The sequence below is a fragment of the Hyperoodon ampullatus genome (assembly GCF_949752795.1).
Source record: "Hyperoodon ampullatus genome assembly, chromosome: 4".
NCBI lineage: Eukaryota > Metazoa > Chordata > Mammalia > Artiodactyla > Ziphiidae > Hyperoodon > Hyperoodon ampullatus.
Window position 1 is genome coordinate 171042877 of NC_136917.1, and position 18702 is coordinate 171061578.

At 47.2% G+C, this 18702-nt stretch overlaps 1 protein-coding gene across 1 annotated transcript in view; it reads right to left on the reverse strand.

Annotated features, from left to right (window-relative positions):
- Nucleotides 1-12644: 12644 nt before the first annotated feature.
- UBE2QL1 (ubiquitin conjugating enzyme E2 QL1) overlaps nucleotides 12645-18702 on the reverse strand; it is a gene marked incomplete at its 5' end in the record, with an annotated part of 46183 nt that continues 40125 nt past the window's right edge. Inside the window, one exon of the mRNA XM_079703165.1 lies at nucleotides 12645-12808. Coding sequence (XP_079559291.1) covers nucleotides 12677-12808 — 132 coding nt within the window. The 3' untranslated portion in view covers nucleotides 12645-12676. The remainder of the gene's footprint in view (nucleotides 12809-18702) is intronic.

Below are 18702 nucleotides of genomic sequence, written 5' to 3' on the forward strand. Positions count from 1 at the left end.
TCAACGGGGCACTGAGGCCTGTGGGCCCTAGGCTGGCCTGAGCCTTCAGTGTGGGATCTGAGGAGACACCCCCCAGGTTGACCCACACCCTGAGAAGGGCACACAGAGAGGTGGGTGTACACGGGCGCCCTGGCTGGAGCCTTCCTGTCCGTATGACCTGGTCCCACCCCTTTCCCAGCCTCCAGGTAAACCCGGCGTCTGCCCCCTTGATTGGCCTGATGTAGCCACAGCACCTTAAATATTTTCATTTCTGCCCCCCACTTCTAGCTCACAGCAACTCTCTCTGACCACGCATTTCCCTTTTCATTCCTGCTTTCTCATCTTTTTTTAAAGTAAAGATTATAGGAAATATATGGCTTTCCCTCCCTACCAAGATGGAAAAAAAAAAGATTAAAAAAAGAACCCACACAAATAGAAGGAAGCTTAGGAAGCTCAAGTGGGCAGTTTGGACCAATCTGTGTGAATTCTATGCCTTCTGGGCCCAAGCAGGCCACCCTCCAACCCCCAGCCCGCCGAGGCCTCTTTGTTCTGATGGCCCCGCTGGGCCCGCTGAAACGTGGATCCTGGCCAGGCACTGGGGCAGGACAGGAATCTTTTATTGGTGCATCTCTTAGTTCCGTCCAACATTCAGAATTATGGGGAAGGGAAGGAAGTTCTTGCAAGAAAAAAATATAGTTCTCCCTATGACAGAGAAAGTAAATTACAGGGTGAACTCCAGATGGATATTTCTGTACAGGTCTTGCTTATGTTGCTGGTTGGTGTCTTATTTGTGGTTGAGAAATGCCAGCCTTCTGTTTTAGGCTTGGAATCGGAAGGGGCAAGTCCTCCTGCAGGCTCATCTCACCAGGCGACCCCCAAATCCTTTGCAGCAAACTCACCCCTACCCCGGGGCTCTGAAAGGGCCTGGTCTCCAGGACCATCGGTTCCAGTGGAAACCGTCAGAATCAGGTCCAACTAATCCCCGTAGAGAATCTCATCTGAGTGCAGATTGATTATTTTGAACACCACGTGGTGTCTCACTGAGTCCCAGCCTGGATGAGCTCTGGAAAGGAAAGTAATTACATCGCCCAGAACCCCCCACCCGGTTGAACATGCCGTTCAGAAGCCGCCAGCCCAGAAAAGGGGATGATGCTGAGCATCTAGTCCCTATTCCCCATCTTCCTCTAATTAAAACATTCTCTCTTTCTAGTTAACCCGCCAAGCAGACCTTACAGCCTCTGCTCTGCACTGGTCAGACGTAGCAGAATTGGGGCTGAATCGTTGCGGCTCAGGCTACAGGAGCAACCAACACGGGGAAATGTAGTGCTGGGGGCAAATCCCATACAGACTCGTTTGGGAGAAGTTTGAACCTTCAGCCAATGGACAGAGTGGAGGGGGCACCCAAGGTGACCAGGAGAAGCTGAGGGAAGGGTGGGGGCTTCCTCTGTCGGCTCCAGGCAGTGTTGCTTCCCAGAGGGTGGTGGCGTGTCTTCACAGTTGTTGGTGATGATTTTACAGGGCTGGGGGTTTCCCTTCCTGGAGAAGATTTGCCTTTTCATACCAAGATCAATCTTCCCTTTCTCTTTCTCATGCTCTGTGGTCCCGGAAGACGTCCGTCTGTTCTCAGCCAGGAGGGCGGAGGGTGATGAGTCAAGACGGCGGGGCTTCTGCAGGACCAAATGGCAGGATGGGTGTGTCAGCTGGTGACTCAGTACACAGCTCCCCACAGGTGTTCATTATGCAGCGCTGGTTCGAGAGAGGAAAATCCAGTTCAAGGGGAAAGGTGCAGTTTGGAAGTTGTGATTGCCTCTCCCAGAGAAGTCAGCATGGGGTTTCCTAATGAGATGCGCTGACCCGGAGGTGTCCTCTGTGGATCCACAGACTGAGCGGGACCATGGCGGCCTTCCTCTTGCTTTCTCCCCAAGGTCTCACTTGGAGAAGCAGTGGACCCCCTGTCCCTCCCGCTGCAGGGCCTTGGGTGACCTGGCCTGCCAGCTCTGCCCCCGTCCCCTGCCCCTCCCCAGACCCAGGATGCTGAGAAGAGGGACCCGAGAGCTCGGGCTTCCAGTGCCGAGCGTGGGCTGATGGAGGAGCAGGCAGGACGGTGCTCTCTGGAGAGGGAGATCGGCAGACTCAGAGGACGGAGGTTCTGCCCCAGAGTCAAGGGCAGACAGAGCTGGGCTGCAGTGTGCATGTGAATTTCAACATCATTGGCAGGGATGCCTGGAGCGGGTTGACAGGCAGCTCCCCAGAAGACATGTCCGTGTCCTAACCCCTGGTACATTATTTGGAAAAAGTGACTTTGCAGGTGTAATTAAATTAAGGATCTCGGGCTTCCCTGGTGGCGCAGTGGTTGAGAGTCCGCCTGCCGATGCAGGGGACACGGATTCGTGCCCCGGTCTGGGAAGATTCCACATGCCGTGGAGCGGCTGGGCCCGTGAGCCATGGCCGCTGAGCCTGCGCATCCAGAGCCTGTGCTCTGCAACGGGAGAGGCCACAACAGGGAGAGGCCCGTGCACTGCAAAAAAAAAAAAAAAAAAAAAAAAATTAAGGACCTTGAGGTGAAGAGATCATCCTGGATTATTTGGGTGTGCCCCAAATCCAATGACAAGTGCCCAGATAAGAAAAGGCAGAGTGGAATCTGGCACAGATAGGGGCAGAGATTGGCAAAATGGAGCCACAAGCCAGGGAATGCCAGGAGCTGCCAGAAGCTGGAAGAGGCAAGAAGGAGCCTCCCCAGAGCCTTCCGAGGGAGTGTGGTCCTGCCAGCACCATGATCTCAGACTTCTGGCATCTAGAGCTGTTAGAGAATACACTTCCGCTGTTTTAATCTACCTACCTTGTGGTGATCTGTTATGGCAGCCCCAGAAAAGGACGGTGATGCCCAAGGGCCCCAAAGAAAGCATCACTTAACATCTGGGCAAGTGCAGGCCCGCTGTCCTCTGCCAGAACCTTCCCTTCACCACGGAGTTCAATGTCTCTCAATCGGGGAAGAGGAGGACAAAAATGTGAGGTTCTCCTGGTATATTAACTTTTTACTGCTATTTTTATTGTAGGTGTTTGCTGTTAAAATAACATACGTCTGTCGTCTCACGTTTTGCGGTGGTGCGGGGTCCAGGCAGAGCTGGGCTTGATCCTGTGCCCAGTGTCTCGCCAGTTTGCAGTCAGGGGTCAGCCAGGCCATGTTCCTTTCTGGAGCTGGGAGTCTTCTCCCAAGCCCAGGCCTTGCAGCTGTAGGACTGGGCCTCTTGTTTCTTGTAGGTGTCAGCTGGGGGCCGCTTCCAGCTCCTAGAGACCCCTGCAGTCTCCCACCACGAGGCACCCTCACAAGTTGGCAGTGGACTTTTTCAAGGCCAGCAGGAGAATCTCTGCTTTCAAGTAAAGACTAGGCTCCACTGCTTCATTCTTGCCAGGAAATGGAACATAATCAGGGGGTGTACCCCGTCACCTCTGCCATGTTCTGTCCATCTGCCTCACCTCCGCTGTGGGGGGGGATTGTACAAGAGTGTGACTCACTGGGGGGTCACCTTCAGGGGTGGCTGACACACCTGGAGCATCTTCCTTCCTGGGTCTGCTCTTTGCAAGCTTTCCGTTTCTTTCCCGCTGGCTTCCTTCCATACCTGCCACCTCGGCACCATCACACCACTGTGATCTTTGCCCCCGAGGGAAGAGAGTGTCAATGTCGTGAAGGTCTTGGCACTTACATTTTCGGAGATTTAAAGAGAGAAGCTCAAAGGGATGGCTTTTAGTAGGACAGCATCTAATAATCTGCCAACCCATGAAGTCCAAAACTGGGTTTGGTTCCTTCCGGAGGCTGTGAGGGAGAATCCATTCTCCATCTCCCTCCCAGCCTCTGGTGTTGCTGGCCATGCTTGGCGTTACTTGGGTGGTAGACTCCTCATTTCAATCGCAGCCTCCGTCTTCACGTCACCCCGCCCCGTGTCTCAGTTTCTCAAACCTCCCTCTGCCTTTCTCTTATAAGGACACCTGCCATTGTCTTTAGGGTCCAGCCTAAATCCAAGGTGATCTCATCTTGAGATCCTCAACTTAATTACATCTGCAAAGACTTCAAATAAGGTTGCAATCACAGGTCCTGGGGGTTAAGACTTGGGCATATCTTTTGGGGGACCACTATTCAACTCACCACTACATATATATTTATATATATATATATATATATATTTTATATGTCTATAAGCATATATATATTTTTATGTTCCAAGACAATGCCTAGTTCTTAGATGCATCACACATACGTGAGAGTGTTGATATATTTTGTACATCTAAGACAATATGACTGGAATAACAAGGCCCTCAACTCTGGTGCCAGCTTCACGATGTGTTGGATGAGGACCTTCACAATGCTCTGAATTTAACTTCCTGTGCCTTAAAAACCCCCTTCTGAAAAGTGAGGTCCCTATGTTACACTTCTTTTGTTGTAAAGAGTCCTTTCACTAGTCGAAGTCATTGGGACAGGCTAGTTTTAAAACCCCCTATGTGATCTGAGGGAAGTGTTTGAACAGCTCTGAGCTGAGGACTCAGCCTGGGGCCGACTGAACCAAATTAAATGCCGGGGTCATTCCCAGTGACCGCTGAGGTCCTTTCCAGTTCATTTATTAAATAAATGATTGGCATGAAGATTAGAATTCAGAGCCTTTGCTTTTATTTCCAACACTAACTTTCTAGAGTAAATATGAGCAAGCTCCAAGCTATCATTTACTAAAATCAGTTTCTATTCCCACCATGTGAATGTGGGAAAGTTGGACCCTGGATGCCACGAAGTCCAGGGCTCTGACGACAGCCGAAAGAGGACACAAGCCCCCCAGCAGGTGAGAATGGAGACCCCCCAGAGGCTCCAGATTGCAGAAGAGAGGAGGTGGCGTGGCATGGACTTGTGTACTGTCTCAGAAATTAACATGTTTTATGGAAAAGCAACACCATAAAATGGAGAAACTGAGTAAAGGAAGAAGAAAACCTGTGAAACAATGAGAATAAGGTTACATAAATCAGGTGTGTGTGTGTGTGTGTGTGTGTGTGTGTGTGTAGACACACAGAATTTGGTAAAAATAAGAAGTACTGTCTAATGCAAAATGATCTGTATCATTTAAAAGCAGTAAACTTTGGAAAGTTGTAGCTAGAAATATCCTTTGAAATTAGAGATTTAAGAGTTGCTTTAGGATTAACTTAATGTAATGTTTAAGTGACACAGGAAAGTAATTGACCACGTTTAAGTAAAATCAGACTAGAAAAATCAATTAAGCTTTTAAGCCCTGCTTCCTATCTGTAAGCCTGGCATAGTACGGCCTATAAATCTACCTCAAAATGTTGCCTAAGGTGATGATATGAAAAGATAGTTCTAAAAGGTCTTTAAGAAACTAAAACCTTTGCAAATGTAGAAGAAGAAGAAGGGAAAAAACCAGGAATAGTTCCCCATGGGAAAGTTTATTCATGTTGTTTAGAAGTATTTGATTGGATTTAACCTTCAAAATTATTTATTAAAGAAACTTTTCATGACTCAAAAAATATCTTAAAAAATACTATGGGATAAGTTTAAACAAAAAAGTTTTGCTTTCAAAACTCACCATATTCTGACCCTGTTGCTTCTATAAGGACCAATCCTTGCAAGATTATACACAATCCCTACACTTGAAGGCTGACCAGACTAAACACGATTGATTTAAACTTCATTTTTGCCAACAGACTGTGTACACATCTACCTCAATATCTCTACCTTATCCTTGTGTTTAAGTAAAAGTAACTTGTTTCCGTTAACATGTAACAGTTATTCTAGCATGGAAATAGAACTCAAGACAAACACCTAAATGACAAACATAGCAGAGGTCAAGAGCACACATTTTATGTAGTTTTGACCAGCCCCTATCCTACAGACACAGACCACACCTTGACATCTTAGGGTGACAGGTCAGTTGCAATCCTTCTGGATCTTTAACTTTTGCCTTAAGGAAACCATGTCTCTGGATACAGGTTACCCAGGCCACCGCAGTCAACTTCCCCACCAGCTGGGGTTGGATACGCTTCAGGGAAGAGTGTGACTGGACACACGTCCATCTCCATTGCCAAGAGAAAGGCAGAGCCAGTGCCCAATTGATGGAGGACCTTCCATGCCTTTGCCCAAAGGAAAGGGTGCAAATTCACTTGGAATGAAGTGAACAACTTAAAGTAGATCCTAACAGCCAACTCAAGCTGTCAGATCGACCATACCAGATCAATCTCTTTGTTGTTTCCAAAAGAATGTATTGAGTATCAGTTACCTGCCAGGCACAGGGCTTCAAGACTTGCTGCCTGTCTCATCACAGAAGCCTCAGCTGTAAATAGTAACTTCATGACTTTAGTTTAGAAAGTGGAAAACAGTGTCTGAGTAGCCAAGTTCCTTATCTACATGTGATGAGAGGCAGACGGGATTCAAGGCTGTTTGATTCCAAAGCCCGTGCCTATTCAATACCAAAATAGTCATATTTTCCGATTTTAAAAGAAAAGTATGCTCTTGATTGGAAAACAGTTCCAAATATTGACACAGGGCTGAGAAGTTTCTCTGATAAACAGTATAAAATAAAAACTGAAAGCCAACTAGTGTGAAAAGTTGGCTGAATTATCTTTTAAATAAATTGAACTTAGGTTATGTGAAAATTGTTGCTTTCTAGAATTACTACTCTATAAGAGTTTTCCAGAGAAGTATCTCTGTAATTAAGTATTAGTTTAAGCTACAATATTGTGCTAAGCACACAATTTCAATTATGTTGAGAAACTTTGTTGGGAATCATCAGCAAACATGTTTACAAATCTTTTTAATGCATGTGGCAGCTGAAGGATAAATCTTCTAAATCACCCGAATGCTTAATTAGATTTGGTTCAATTACATTTCATTGACTTTTTTTTTTTTTTGCGGTACGCGGGCCTCTCATTGTTGTGGCCTCTCCCTTTGCGGAGCACAGGCTCCGGATGTGCAGGCTCAGCGGCCATGGCTCACGGGCCTAGCCGCTCTGCGGCATGTGGGATCCTCCTGGACCGGGGCACGAACCCATGTCCCCTGCATCGGCAGGCGGACTCTCAACCACTGCGCCACCAAGGAAGCCCATTTCATTGACTTTTATAGAGAATACCTGTGACATGCTTCAGAGTTTTCATCTGGCAAACCACAAATAAATCAAAGCAAATCAGAGGGGACCACGTGACAGACAGCTGCCCACAATGGACCACAGAGGATAACACATATGAAAACCCAGAGAAATTCTGACAAATCCTGAACACAGACCATGCAAGAACACAACCAACATTCCATGGAAAGACATTTATTGGTTTTAAAGTCTTTTCAGCACCATTGTTTTCCCCACGAGGACAATGTCTCTAGATTATGTGACCCGTGCATTCACCTCCTTTCAATAGTCAATATTTCTTTCCTATTTATTTTACGGCACATGCAATTCCACCCACCCTTTTGAGCATCACAGACTAGGACAACTGTGGTGATAGTTTGAAAGTTTCCAGTAGCCTATGGCATGTAGATTAGCATCCTACCATGGTCAAAATGGAGACAACCTTCATGAAAAATAGTCACTTCGGTAAAAGGGACAAGTGGGAAGTGAGACCAAGCATATCAGTTTACAACAATTCTATTTTAGCTCAGTTAGTGTCATCACAAGTGATTGCCCAAGATCTAGAGATACAAAGTGATTGCATGTCTACAAAGCAGGACAGCCAATTTACCTCCCATAGAAGAAATGGGGGGCGGCTTCCCTGATGGCGCAGTGGTTGGGAGTCCACCTGCTGATGCAGGGGACACGGGTTCGTGCCCCGGTCTGGGGAGATCCCACATGCCATGGAGCGGCTGGGCCTGTGAGACATGGCCACTGAGCCTGCGCGTCCGGAGCCTGTGCTCCGCAACGGGAGAGGCCACAACAGTGAGAGGCCTGCGTACCGAAAAAAAAAAAAAAAAAAAAAAGAAATGGGGAAGCACCTGCTTGTTTTAACTCTGCAGGACAAACAGGGTGAGTCTGCAGTGAGAAGGAGTACAGGTATTTATTTTCTCACCACATACTGCCTTCATGACCCAAGAGGACGACCTTGGAACCAGACTCCTCAAGGTCCACTCTACTATTTGTTTAGCCCTATTATGACCTTGTGATAAAATCTGGGTTACTTTTGGATTTACACTCCTTTCAAATACTCTGCCTTGATTGTGCCTCTTTGGCCAGCACACTTTGCTCCTGTGTTTCTTCTGGAACAGAGCTAACATTGCTTATTTCCTTCCCTATGACAACAGTGTTTGGCTCTCCCCATGCATTGGTCACATACTGCAGGTCAGATGGGCCCTGGGATTGAGTGATATTCAATACTATGTAAACTGGAGGCTGAAAAACTCAGACAGATAAGATGGAACATAGCATCATAGCATAAAGTTAAGGAATGAGGCTGTATTTTATTTTAATGTCTTTGGAGGGAAACAGAAGTATTGATTGTGACCACATGGACTGAGCTCTAAGCCCCTCGCCATGGCTTCCCGAAACAGTAGGGAGTGGAAACTGCCCTTTGCACCAAGTTGCTTTCAACGCAGAGTGGATGACTTTGGGTGATTCCCAGCCAGCTTGGAAGACCTGTGGCTCTTCTGACCCAACAGTGGGCTAAAAGGTGTGCGCTTGGATGTGGTCCATGTGAATTGCCAAATGGTCCATAGGAAGCTTCAAGGAGGACCAGAAAGCACCACCCAGACAGTGGGCGTATCTTCACCTCTCCAGTTGACTTTGGAAAAGCCACTCAACCTCTCTGGTTTATGGCCTCCACTGTAGGGTGTATAAAGTTAGACTAAATGTCTCCTAGATTCAATGGGTCTGCCCTCACTACAGCTGGGAAGCAGCCCTGCTTCTCTAGAAAGAAAATTCCATGGAAATTCTGCATGCTTTTAGGAGGGGTCAGATAAAACATGGAAAATCCAGTTCTTAGGGGAGGGGCCAGCCCCACAAGCCATGTTAGGCTGTGGGGTTGGACTCTGTCCTGCCTCCTGAAACCAGATCTGCAGACAGGGTCCCTGCAGGGGAGAAGTGACAAGTGGCTGCCGAGCTCCCCCCTCCAGGGCCAGTGTGGATGGAGACCGTGCCCGACTCCTATCCTTCCCGATCCCCCAGCCACAGCTTAAACCTGACTCACTCTGAAATCTTCCCTGGTTATCAGTCAGGAAGCCTCTGGCCTTGCACCACGTCGACAACTGCTGCAGCGCAATGTAGCATTTAGCTGTCTGTGTGGTATTCTTGTCTTGAGAGTTTCTCCAGGAAGGAGCCATGTCTTTAACTTCTACATTCCCTGTATCTAAGTGGGTAGAGAGATGCTAAGTTTGGTTGATTGACTTAAAGTAAGGGATTGGGGACAGAAAGCCAGTGTAGGGTTATAAGATAATTGTATTTGAACCATTGTAACTGCTCAATCTGAGTCTTTATCCAAGTGTGTTCTAGTGAAATCCTGTTGTTATTATAATTTCCCCATACTATAAAAATGACACATAAAGTTCATATGACAATTTTTGGTTCCCAAGCACTTTCCCTCATTGTTTAAGTCAATTCTCACGCCAACCTGGTAGGAGTTTACGGCTGAGGAAATTGGGGCTCAAGCAGGTGACGTGACTTGCCATTATCACACAGACACTGTGGGCATTTGTCTTTCTATACCAGGTCTTTCTCATGAGGCCACAGATTTTCCTCTCATGAGATAAGGCTGAGTTGTGAAAAATGGAGTAAATTGGGGGCTGAAAAATTGAGGCTTATTTTTTTCCGAGTAATGAATTTTAGATATTGTGAGTCTTCCAGGGACTGTGTGTGTGAGTGTGCATGTGTGTGTGAGTGTGGAACCTTACTGCTCACGGAGAACTTCCTAAGCAGACGTAATTCTTGATCTTTATGAAGCCGATGAGCCACCTGCAGCACCACCACAGCCCTTGGCCCGCTGTGGAGGGGACACCCAGGAGTAAAGGCAGTCAGTCCAGGAAAACTGCTGAAGGGAAAGGAGGCACATGTGAGTTTGTACTTTTTCCTTATCTTGGTTCTGTGGCCACTGGCTGGATTCAAGTTCCTGTCCATAAGCAGGTTTGTGGAGCTGGTGGGCCGTGAACATCTGCAGGCCCGTCCAATTACTCCCCTGCTGTTGGCCTGGAGAGGGATGGATCTCTTGGCCTGTGTGGGAATGTGAGCCCAGCAGGACCCACATGCGGGGTCATCGGGAAACTTCCATGGCCAGAGGGCTCTGCTGGTTGGCCAACACTGCCATGTTTTTCTCCAGCCCCCAGAAAGGGAGTTCTTGCTTCAGACTAAGAGTCAAAGCAATAGTTGAATTTTAAATTATTCTCGGCTGCTTTTAAAATAAGAAAGTCTTACCAATTTCAGTGAAAAATAATATTTCTTTTACTAAAGAGTATGTTTTCTATAACTTCCAGTTTCTAAAAAACCTATTGGAAATGCCATGGAAAAAAAGTCAAGTTTAGGGTGTACACAGAGGTTGAAATTGAGCCGACGGTCTCCCTCCCCTTTGCTGTTGGCAGTAATCTCTCCCACCCTTAGGTTATAAGTCAGCTCCTGGCTACACCTGAACCAACTGTGGCCAAGCTCCTCAATCAGCTAATAAGCAGCACTGAAGTGACCCAGCTGTGGCTATATAGACATATGTCCAAATATATACATACATTCCTAAAAGAAAGTTGTTTTTAAAATCTGGAAGAGGAAACTATCTGGAAAGAAAGGAACTCAGGTGCTCTGCCTAGCTGGTGTTTCTGCCCTAGATGTTCAATATCCACCGTGTAATTCCATTACAAGCAGGAGCCCAGGGGCCCAAAGACCATGGGTTAAACGTCAGGTTTCCAGGATGGAGAATTCCGCTGTGGAGGATCAGGTGAATGGACACTTTAAGTTCATTGTCATCAAATTTCATGACTATTATTTCTCACAGGGAACTTGAGCAGGGGGTCAAGCATTTTGGCTGCACAGAACTGCATGTGTATCTGGGGCACATCAGAACCTTGTAAAAAAAAAAGAAAAGTAGCAATAAAGGGTAGATTTTAGGGGAATGACCGAACCTGCTGGGAGGAGCTGACCCCCGTCCTTTGAGGCGTGGTGTCTTAGATCTCTGATCACCTTGGTGAGTGAACAGGTCTCTGAATACCAAAAACGGCCTGAAGAATTTAATATAATCAGCAAAGAAAATTCCCCTTCCTTCATAGTGGCAAAATATAATTGGCAACATCCGAGTTTGGCCAAATCAGCCCTTAATGCTTCCAGTTAGTTTCTACTTGTCTCCCTGGTTGCTTCTGGGGGTGATTTTAATCCATTGGATTTTTGCAAAGACCATGGGTTCCTAAGACTCTTTCCCTGCACCTTGTTGCAGAATGCTGTCACGGTATTTGTAGTGTTTGAAATATTAAATTTTGAAAGTAGATTACATATTTTAAATCGAAGGATAGCCCACAATGACTGGATTCAGGTATGCATGATTTTATTTAAAATGTGTCCGATAAGATTTTTCCACTTGGAATGAACATTTTAACCTCTTTCCGCATATTATTATAAACAGTGTTTCCTCATCTCATGGTTTTTCTTAGAAAGTTTCTAAGTAACTTAACAGAAGAGAAAAATGAAATTGTGGGGAGTTAAATAACAGAAATTTATATCCTAGCAAGGGTGCTCACGCATCCCAGCCTCGGGGACACACAAGTGACTACTGGGCCATGCAAATCATCGTACGGTCACTGGGTCTCCTTTGGCAGTTCTGGCATTCCCTGTCACGAGCACACAGAAGAAAATGAGTAAGGTGACTTCAGTGTATGGGACATTGTCTTTTGCTTTTGGTGGTGGGTTGACCAGCAGAGAGAAGACAGGAACACAGATGTCGTAGGAGCATCTCAGGATATCGGAAGAGACTGTCCGCATCTCACCACCGTTGCTCTGAGCCCCAGGGAGGGCTCCCCTGGCATCTGCACCGTGTGTGCCCCATCATGGCCACAGCATGCCCGGCTTCACCCATGGGCACGAGCTGAGCTGTGGACAACACACACACACTGCAGCATCAGCATTGGGAGCACGGTTTGACCAAGTGGGCAGTTGCTGTTTTAAATCACTAGAACCTGGCAATATTAAATTTTTGTTTTCATGAGCCAAAGGTCATAGCACAGATGAGGTCTACATGTCATGACATGGGGCCACAGGAAGACACGTCTTCAAGTTATGTTGACCTGCCAGGGAGAGAACCGGAGATACAGAGCACAGCAAACATGTACTGGTGATGCAGGGCGTTCCTGTTACCTATGAACAGCGCCTTTTACATGTAAACGTGTCGAGCATGGGGCACTGAGTTTCCTGCCTGCTCTTTGGAGTTGGTGTCATGGAAAGAAGCTAAGGGCCAAAGTGATGGGGCGGGCGGAGGGTCAGGCGGGCTGGGGAATGTCACCTTCTTGACATTTGTTCTAAAGTGACTTAGAGATGATCATTCATTTATAATTGAAACCTAATCCCAAACAGCATCGGCTCCCTCTTTCTCTCTGTAAACACATCTGGTCATAAATAACTTAAACGTCTCCTTGGCATTCAGGATTCAGTTCCGGCTGGAGTGAAAAAGGATGAAGGATGTTGAGCGTGGAGGAGGAGATGTCGGGTGTCTGTGTGTGTGCAGAGGCGGCTTAAGCGTCTAATGCACGTTGCAAACATCAGCCATCAGAGACGGGCGGGGTGACCCAGCCGTATTTTTCATGAGTCTTCACCAAACTCTTAAAGGTAGCTTCGGCTTCCTTGCGACTGAAGGACTTTTTTGATTTGCCCGCTTTTCTACAGATCCGCCCCTGAGTGAGAGAAAAAGATAAACCAGGTTAGAACCCATCAGCAACCCCAATTCCCGCCCTCATTGTTAAGAACACACAAATTGTCAGGGATTTCTTTTTTTCTTTTTTTTTTTTTTTTTGCGGTACACGGGCCTCTCACTGTTGCAGCCTCTCCCGTTGCGGAGCACAGGCTCCGGACGCGCACGCTCAGCGGCCATGGCTCACGGGCCCAGCCACTCCGCGGCATGTGGGATCTTCCCAGACCGGGGCACGAACCCGTGTCCCCTGCATCGGCAGGCGGACTCTCAACCACTGCGCCACCAGGGAAGCCCGTGGCAAGGATTTCTGATGTCTGAATCAGTGTGATGAAAGTAGAGATATGGAACGTCACAGCTTCGTTACCAAATGGACGGAGGAGTCCAGTGGCAGGCAAGCTTTTTGGGGAGAGAGAGACACGCGGGCTGCTGGCGTCCTCAGAACGAGCTCATCCCAGGATGCTGGAAGGTGGCCACTGCTCCACGTCCCGCGCCCGAGCGGGGAGGACCAGCTTTATCAAAAGAGCATCGATGCAAAACGGAGCCCATTATCCCGGAGGCAAGATGCTGTGCTAACTTCCCTTCCCCCCCAACACAGAATGCCTTTAAAGATAACTTAGAGATACATGTTTCTGTATAGATGTGTATATTTATAGATTCACACACACACTTTAAAACTCCAAGTTTTTATGTTCAAGCTCAGCAGCAATGAGTGACTTTCTTGTAATTCATGCCACGAGGGAACCAGTTCCTGAGAAGACGGTAGGGCCATTTCCACGGACGCGGAAGCCTGTCCTCGAGTCCCCAGTGAGGGGTCCAGGGGAGGCCAGTGCTTCCTCACACGGCCGCCGTGGCAGGGGGGTGGTGCCGGGAGAGGTCCACTCCCCTCACAGTGACCAGCGGTGCTCTGGTCTGAAGGACGGAGCCTTTGGGTCTGCAGGGACCAGAGGGTCTGGTTCAGCTCAGGATGGACGCAGGCTCTAGACCATGAGCGAGAAGGGACCAGCAGACACCGCCGAGGTGGCCGTGTCTCAGGCCATCACCACCCCTCCAGGGAGCCCTGGGGAATGAGGCTCACTCGGCATCAGAGGGGATGGGCAGGCAGAGGGCCATGAGGGGCTGGGCGGAGCTGGACCGCCCATCAGACGAGTCGGCGCCTCTCTTACTGCTCCTGGCTCAGCCGCTCGCCACGCCGCCTCCTCACGGCCCATCGACAGAAACGCTCTCTTAGCCTCTCAGCTACAGTTCCTCGCACTTGACTTCCCTCCGCCCGTCCTGGAAGATCTGCTTGTCTTCCCGAGCATCCCACGCACGTGTTTTGTAGGTGGGATGGAAACACCCTGAGTTTCACCCACTAGCAAATGCGCGCACACCGTTCCCAGCAGTCTCCTGTCGTTTATGAACGTTCACTAACAACGCTCTCTGGACAGGCCCTTGGCAGGTAATATTTTTGTTACAGCACGCTGCGGGCAAGTGCCATCCGTGTAAGGGGACCTGAACGGGGGGGACCTGGGCCTCACCCGCAGGGCCTGGCTGGGCTACCCCACATACCTGTTCCCTTGTACAGGAATTGAGGGCAGCAGCCACCCAGGTCTGTGTGGTTTGGGGACCAAGATCCTCCCGTCTTAGGTCTCTCTGATAACCCACCCATAACTCCCCTGGGAAGACGTCTTCATTCACAGGGAAAATGGCACCGGATCCCTACAAACTGGGAATGGGAGGCTGTTTCACATATTTAAATTCAGAGCTTATGGTTCCTTTTTAACATTTGTCTTTTCAACAGTGGAGACTCAGAGCAAAGCCCAGTTGGGGGTGGGGGGTGGCGAGTCAGAAACCCAGAGCTACTGCTTGCTCTGGCTGCTCTGGACGTCCCTCTGGCTGAGCTTTTCCATCCGCCAATCCAGGGCAAGACCACCTCTTCTAATTAGCTTCTTGGTGCACAAGAAATGAGCTGCTAAAGGGTGAAGGAAAACTGGAAAAGAAGACAGGAAAACTGGAAAAGAAGACAGGAAACCACCAATTATTGGCTTACAGAAACTTCCCCCTGTCTCTCCTGCTTTGCTTATGTGGTGTAGTTACACGTATAAAAAGGGACTATGAAAGGCTAATACATTTATAATCATCATCATGTGGGTCAAGATCAAAGTCCAACGTTATTTCATTAAACACAGGCAAATGCATCTTTGCAGGGATGTCGGCATCAATTGTTACATAAGTGGGAGCAAGTATCAAAGGCTATTGTTTTGTATAACATGCAAATTCTAACCATCTCTATCATTCTTTTCTATAATACTGAAAATGTATGGTATGACTTGAGAATTCTGAACTAAAAGCAGCCAGACAAATACAAGCTCACAATAATCTTGGAATATTCCAACCCTCTTGGCATGAACATATACTTTGCTAATTCTTTGTGAAAGTCTCAATTGTTACAAAAAACAACAGAGAAACCCCCAGATGAACAGACCGGTCTCTGTTGCTTCTTCTTCCCGAGAAGAATTATGAACATAAAGCACCAGCACTCAGTCAATTCAGCAGCCGGGAGACAGAGACCGTGTGTGGCACTCGGAGGTCTTAGCATCTTCACTGCACTCAGCTGGCCACAAAGCACTCCCATCTCGCCCCCTTTCTTACACCCTAGTTTGCAGCTAACAAATATCTTTTAATAGATCACCTGTCCTCCTCTGATGGGCTATTCAAGCATCACCCAGAAACACCCTGGGCTTGAAAACCAGGGCGGCTGAGCTGTTCTTGCTGGAATGCCCTTGAGGTGCCCACTGCACCAAGAAGGGGAGGGTCACTCTGTCCACCCCGCGCCTCTGATGGTCCAGGGCCATTCTCATGTTGAACCAACTCCCATTCTTCTTATTCTTTTTTGTTTTTTTGGCCACGCCATGCAGCTTGCGGGATCTCAGTTCCCTGACCAGGGATTGAACCCGGGCCTCGGCAGTGAAAGTGCCGAATCCTAACCACTAGGGCACCAGGGAACTTCTTTATTTTTTTAATTGGAGTATAGTTGATTTATAATGTTGTGTTAGTTTCAGGTGTACAGCAAAGTGATTCAGTTATATATATATATATATTCCCAGAATATGTGTATTATATATATATTCTTTTCCATTATAGGTTATTATAAGATACTGGATATAGTTCCCTGTGCTGTACAGTAGGTCTTTGTTGATTATCTGTTTTATATATAGTAGTGTGTATTTGTTAATCCCACACTCTTTATTTATCCCTCCCCCGCCTTTCCCCTTTGGTAACCAGAAGTTTGTTTTCTAGGTCTGTGTGTCTGTTTCTGTTTTGGAAGTAAGTTCATTTGTATCATTTTTTTAGATTCCACATATATAAGTGATATCAGATGATATTTGTCTTTCTCTGTCTGACTTACTTCACTTAGAATGATAATCTCTAGGTCCATCCAGGTTGCTGCAAATGGCAATATTTCATTCTTTTTATGGCTGAGTAACATTCCATTGCATATATATATATATATCACACCTTCTTTATACATTTGTCTGTCGATGGACACTTAGGTTGCTTCCATGTCTTGGTTTTTGTAAATAGTGCTGCTATGAACATTGGGGTGCATGTACATTTTTGAATTGGTGTTTTCTCTGCATATATGCCCAGGAGTGGGATTGCTGGATTATACAGTAGCTCTATTTTTAGTTTCTTAAGGAACCTCCATACTGTTCTTCATAGTGGCTGTACCAATTTACATTCCCACCAACAGTGTAGGAGGGTTCCCTTTTCTCCACACCCTCTCCAGCATTTATGATTTGTAGACTTTTTTTTTCTTTTTTGCAGTATGCGGGCCTCTCACTGTTGTGGCCTCTCCCGTTGCGGAGCACAGGCTCCGGATGCGCAGGCTCAGCGGCCATGGCTCACGGGACCAGCCACTCTGCGGCATGTGGGATCTTCCTGGACTGGGGCACGAACCCGTGTCCCCTGCATCGGCAGGCGGACTCTGCCACCACTCTGCCACTCTGCCACCGCTGCGCCACCAGGGAAGCCCTAGACTTTTTGATGATGGCCATTCTGACTGGTGTGAGGTGATGCCTCACTGTAGTGTTGATTTGCTTTCCTCTAATAATTAGCGATGTTGCAGCTCCCATTCTTCGTTCCAGGGTACAGTCTCCTAGAGTCTGGATTTTGGGGAAACCTTCAGCGTAACTCCTCTGACCCTCTGTATTTTCCTCTATAAATCAGGGACAAAAACCACATTATAGCGTCACTATGAATGTCAGATAAGATGAATTTGAAAACATTTTGAGAATTTTAAGGTGTGTACAACCAACTAAGAACAGTTTTTCTTATTTTCCTAACATGGATATTTCTCTCTTATCTATTTCCATGTAACTAATACTCAGAGAGTCTTTTCTGGAAATCTTCCTTCAAATAACTCTTGTTTTCCCTAAAATACCTCTACTTGTATTTAATGCCAAAGGACCTGATGTGACAGCTTGCTTAGCCCACTGTGATAGCTCTGTGCAAGCACTCAGAGGTTAGAAAAGTAAACTCTCTCTCCTGATTACAATCAATCTGTTTTGTTGCAGATTGTAAACGTAGGGTTATGTGCAACCATAGGATTCTGACCTAACAAACCTTAAAAATCTCAAAATCTCTCAGTAATATTGATGCCAAGCAATTCTAATGATAACACAGTTCTCTGGGGCTGCATCTGTCAAACAAAACCATTAGTTGGTGCTTTGGTTTGACCTTTTTTTTTTTTTTTTTTTGCTTATAGCTTTTTGGGGGGCCAATCACAGTGATCAACATGAAAACATTTCCACACAGCTAACAAGCGACCCCATACTCAGGTCCTCGGACAGGCCACCTGGTCTTACGTGGCTTTCATTACCCTGATGTGCACAGTGAATTTCAGTCTGCCTCTGTCACTTCTTCACCTCTTGTTCATTCATTCATTCACTCACTCAGTATGTTGGGTGCTGGGTTTAGAAAGACAAAGTGATCCTGGCCCCTGCCTGTAGGACTTTAGAATCATTACAGGGAGAGAATCGGGGGTGTTGTCGCCACTGAGACAGAAGGGGTGCATCGGGGTTTCTCAGCCCCAGTACTGTTGACAGCATGGGCTGGATAGTTCTTTGTCGTGGGGTGTTCTGTGCACCACAGGATGTTTAGTAGCGTCCATGGCCTCCACCCACTAGATGCCAGCAGCACCTCCTGAGCTATGACATCCAAACTGTCTCCAGACATCGCCAAATGTCCCCTCAGAGATAAAATCGCTCCCGAATGAGAGCCACTGGTGTATGGAATAAAGACAGCGCAGAGCAAGGAGGAGATAGTCCATCTCTATTCACCGCTGCAAGTCCTCCCCGGGTCAGGGACTGTGCTGGTTACCGGGACTGCAGGGCTTTCTAAACCGGAAACGATTTCGGTCCTCATAGAACTTACAGCTCAGAGGGGAGGATGGATTCTACCTTGGGGGAGAGGAAAAGAGAAGGGGTAGTGTTTGTTGTCTGTGTGGTCAGAAAGATTTCCACATTTGAAGACACTTGAACTGAGCCTTGAAATACGGGTAGTAAATGTTTATCAGGTCATGGCGGGTGAAGATAAGTGGTCCAAAAGTGGTGGTTGAAATATGCAGTATTCAGAGGATGGGCAGACAGTTGGTGAAGCTAGGGCACAGTGTGTGTGTGTGTGTGTGTGTGTGTGTCTGTGTCTGTGTGTTGGGTGGGTGTACAGAATTCAATAGACCTGACTTCAAATCCCTGCTCCAACACTTCCTGGCTGTGTGACCCTGGGTGAGTTACTTAACCTCTCTGAATCTCCACTTCCTCATCTGTAAAATAAGGATAGTCGCAGTATTATATGACACTGAATTTTTATAGGGATTTAATACGTTAAAACGTACAA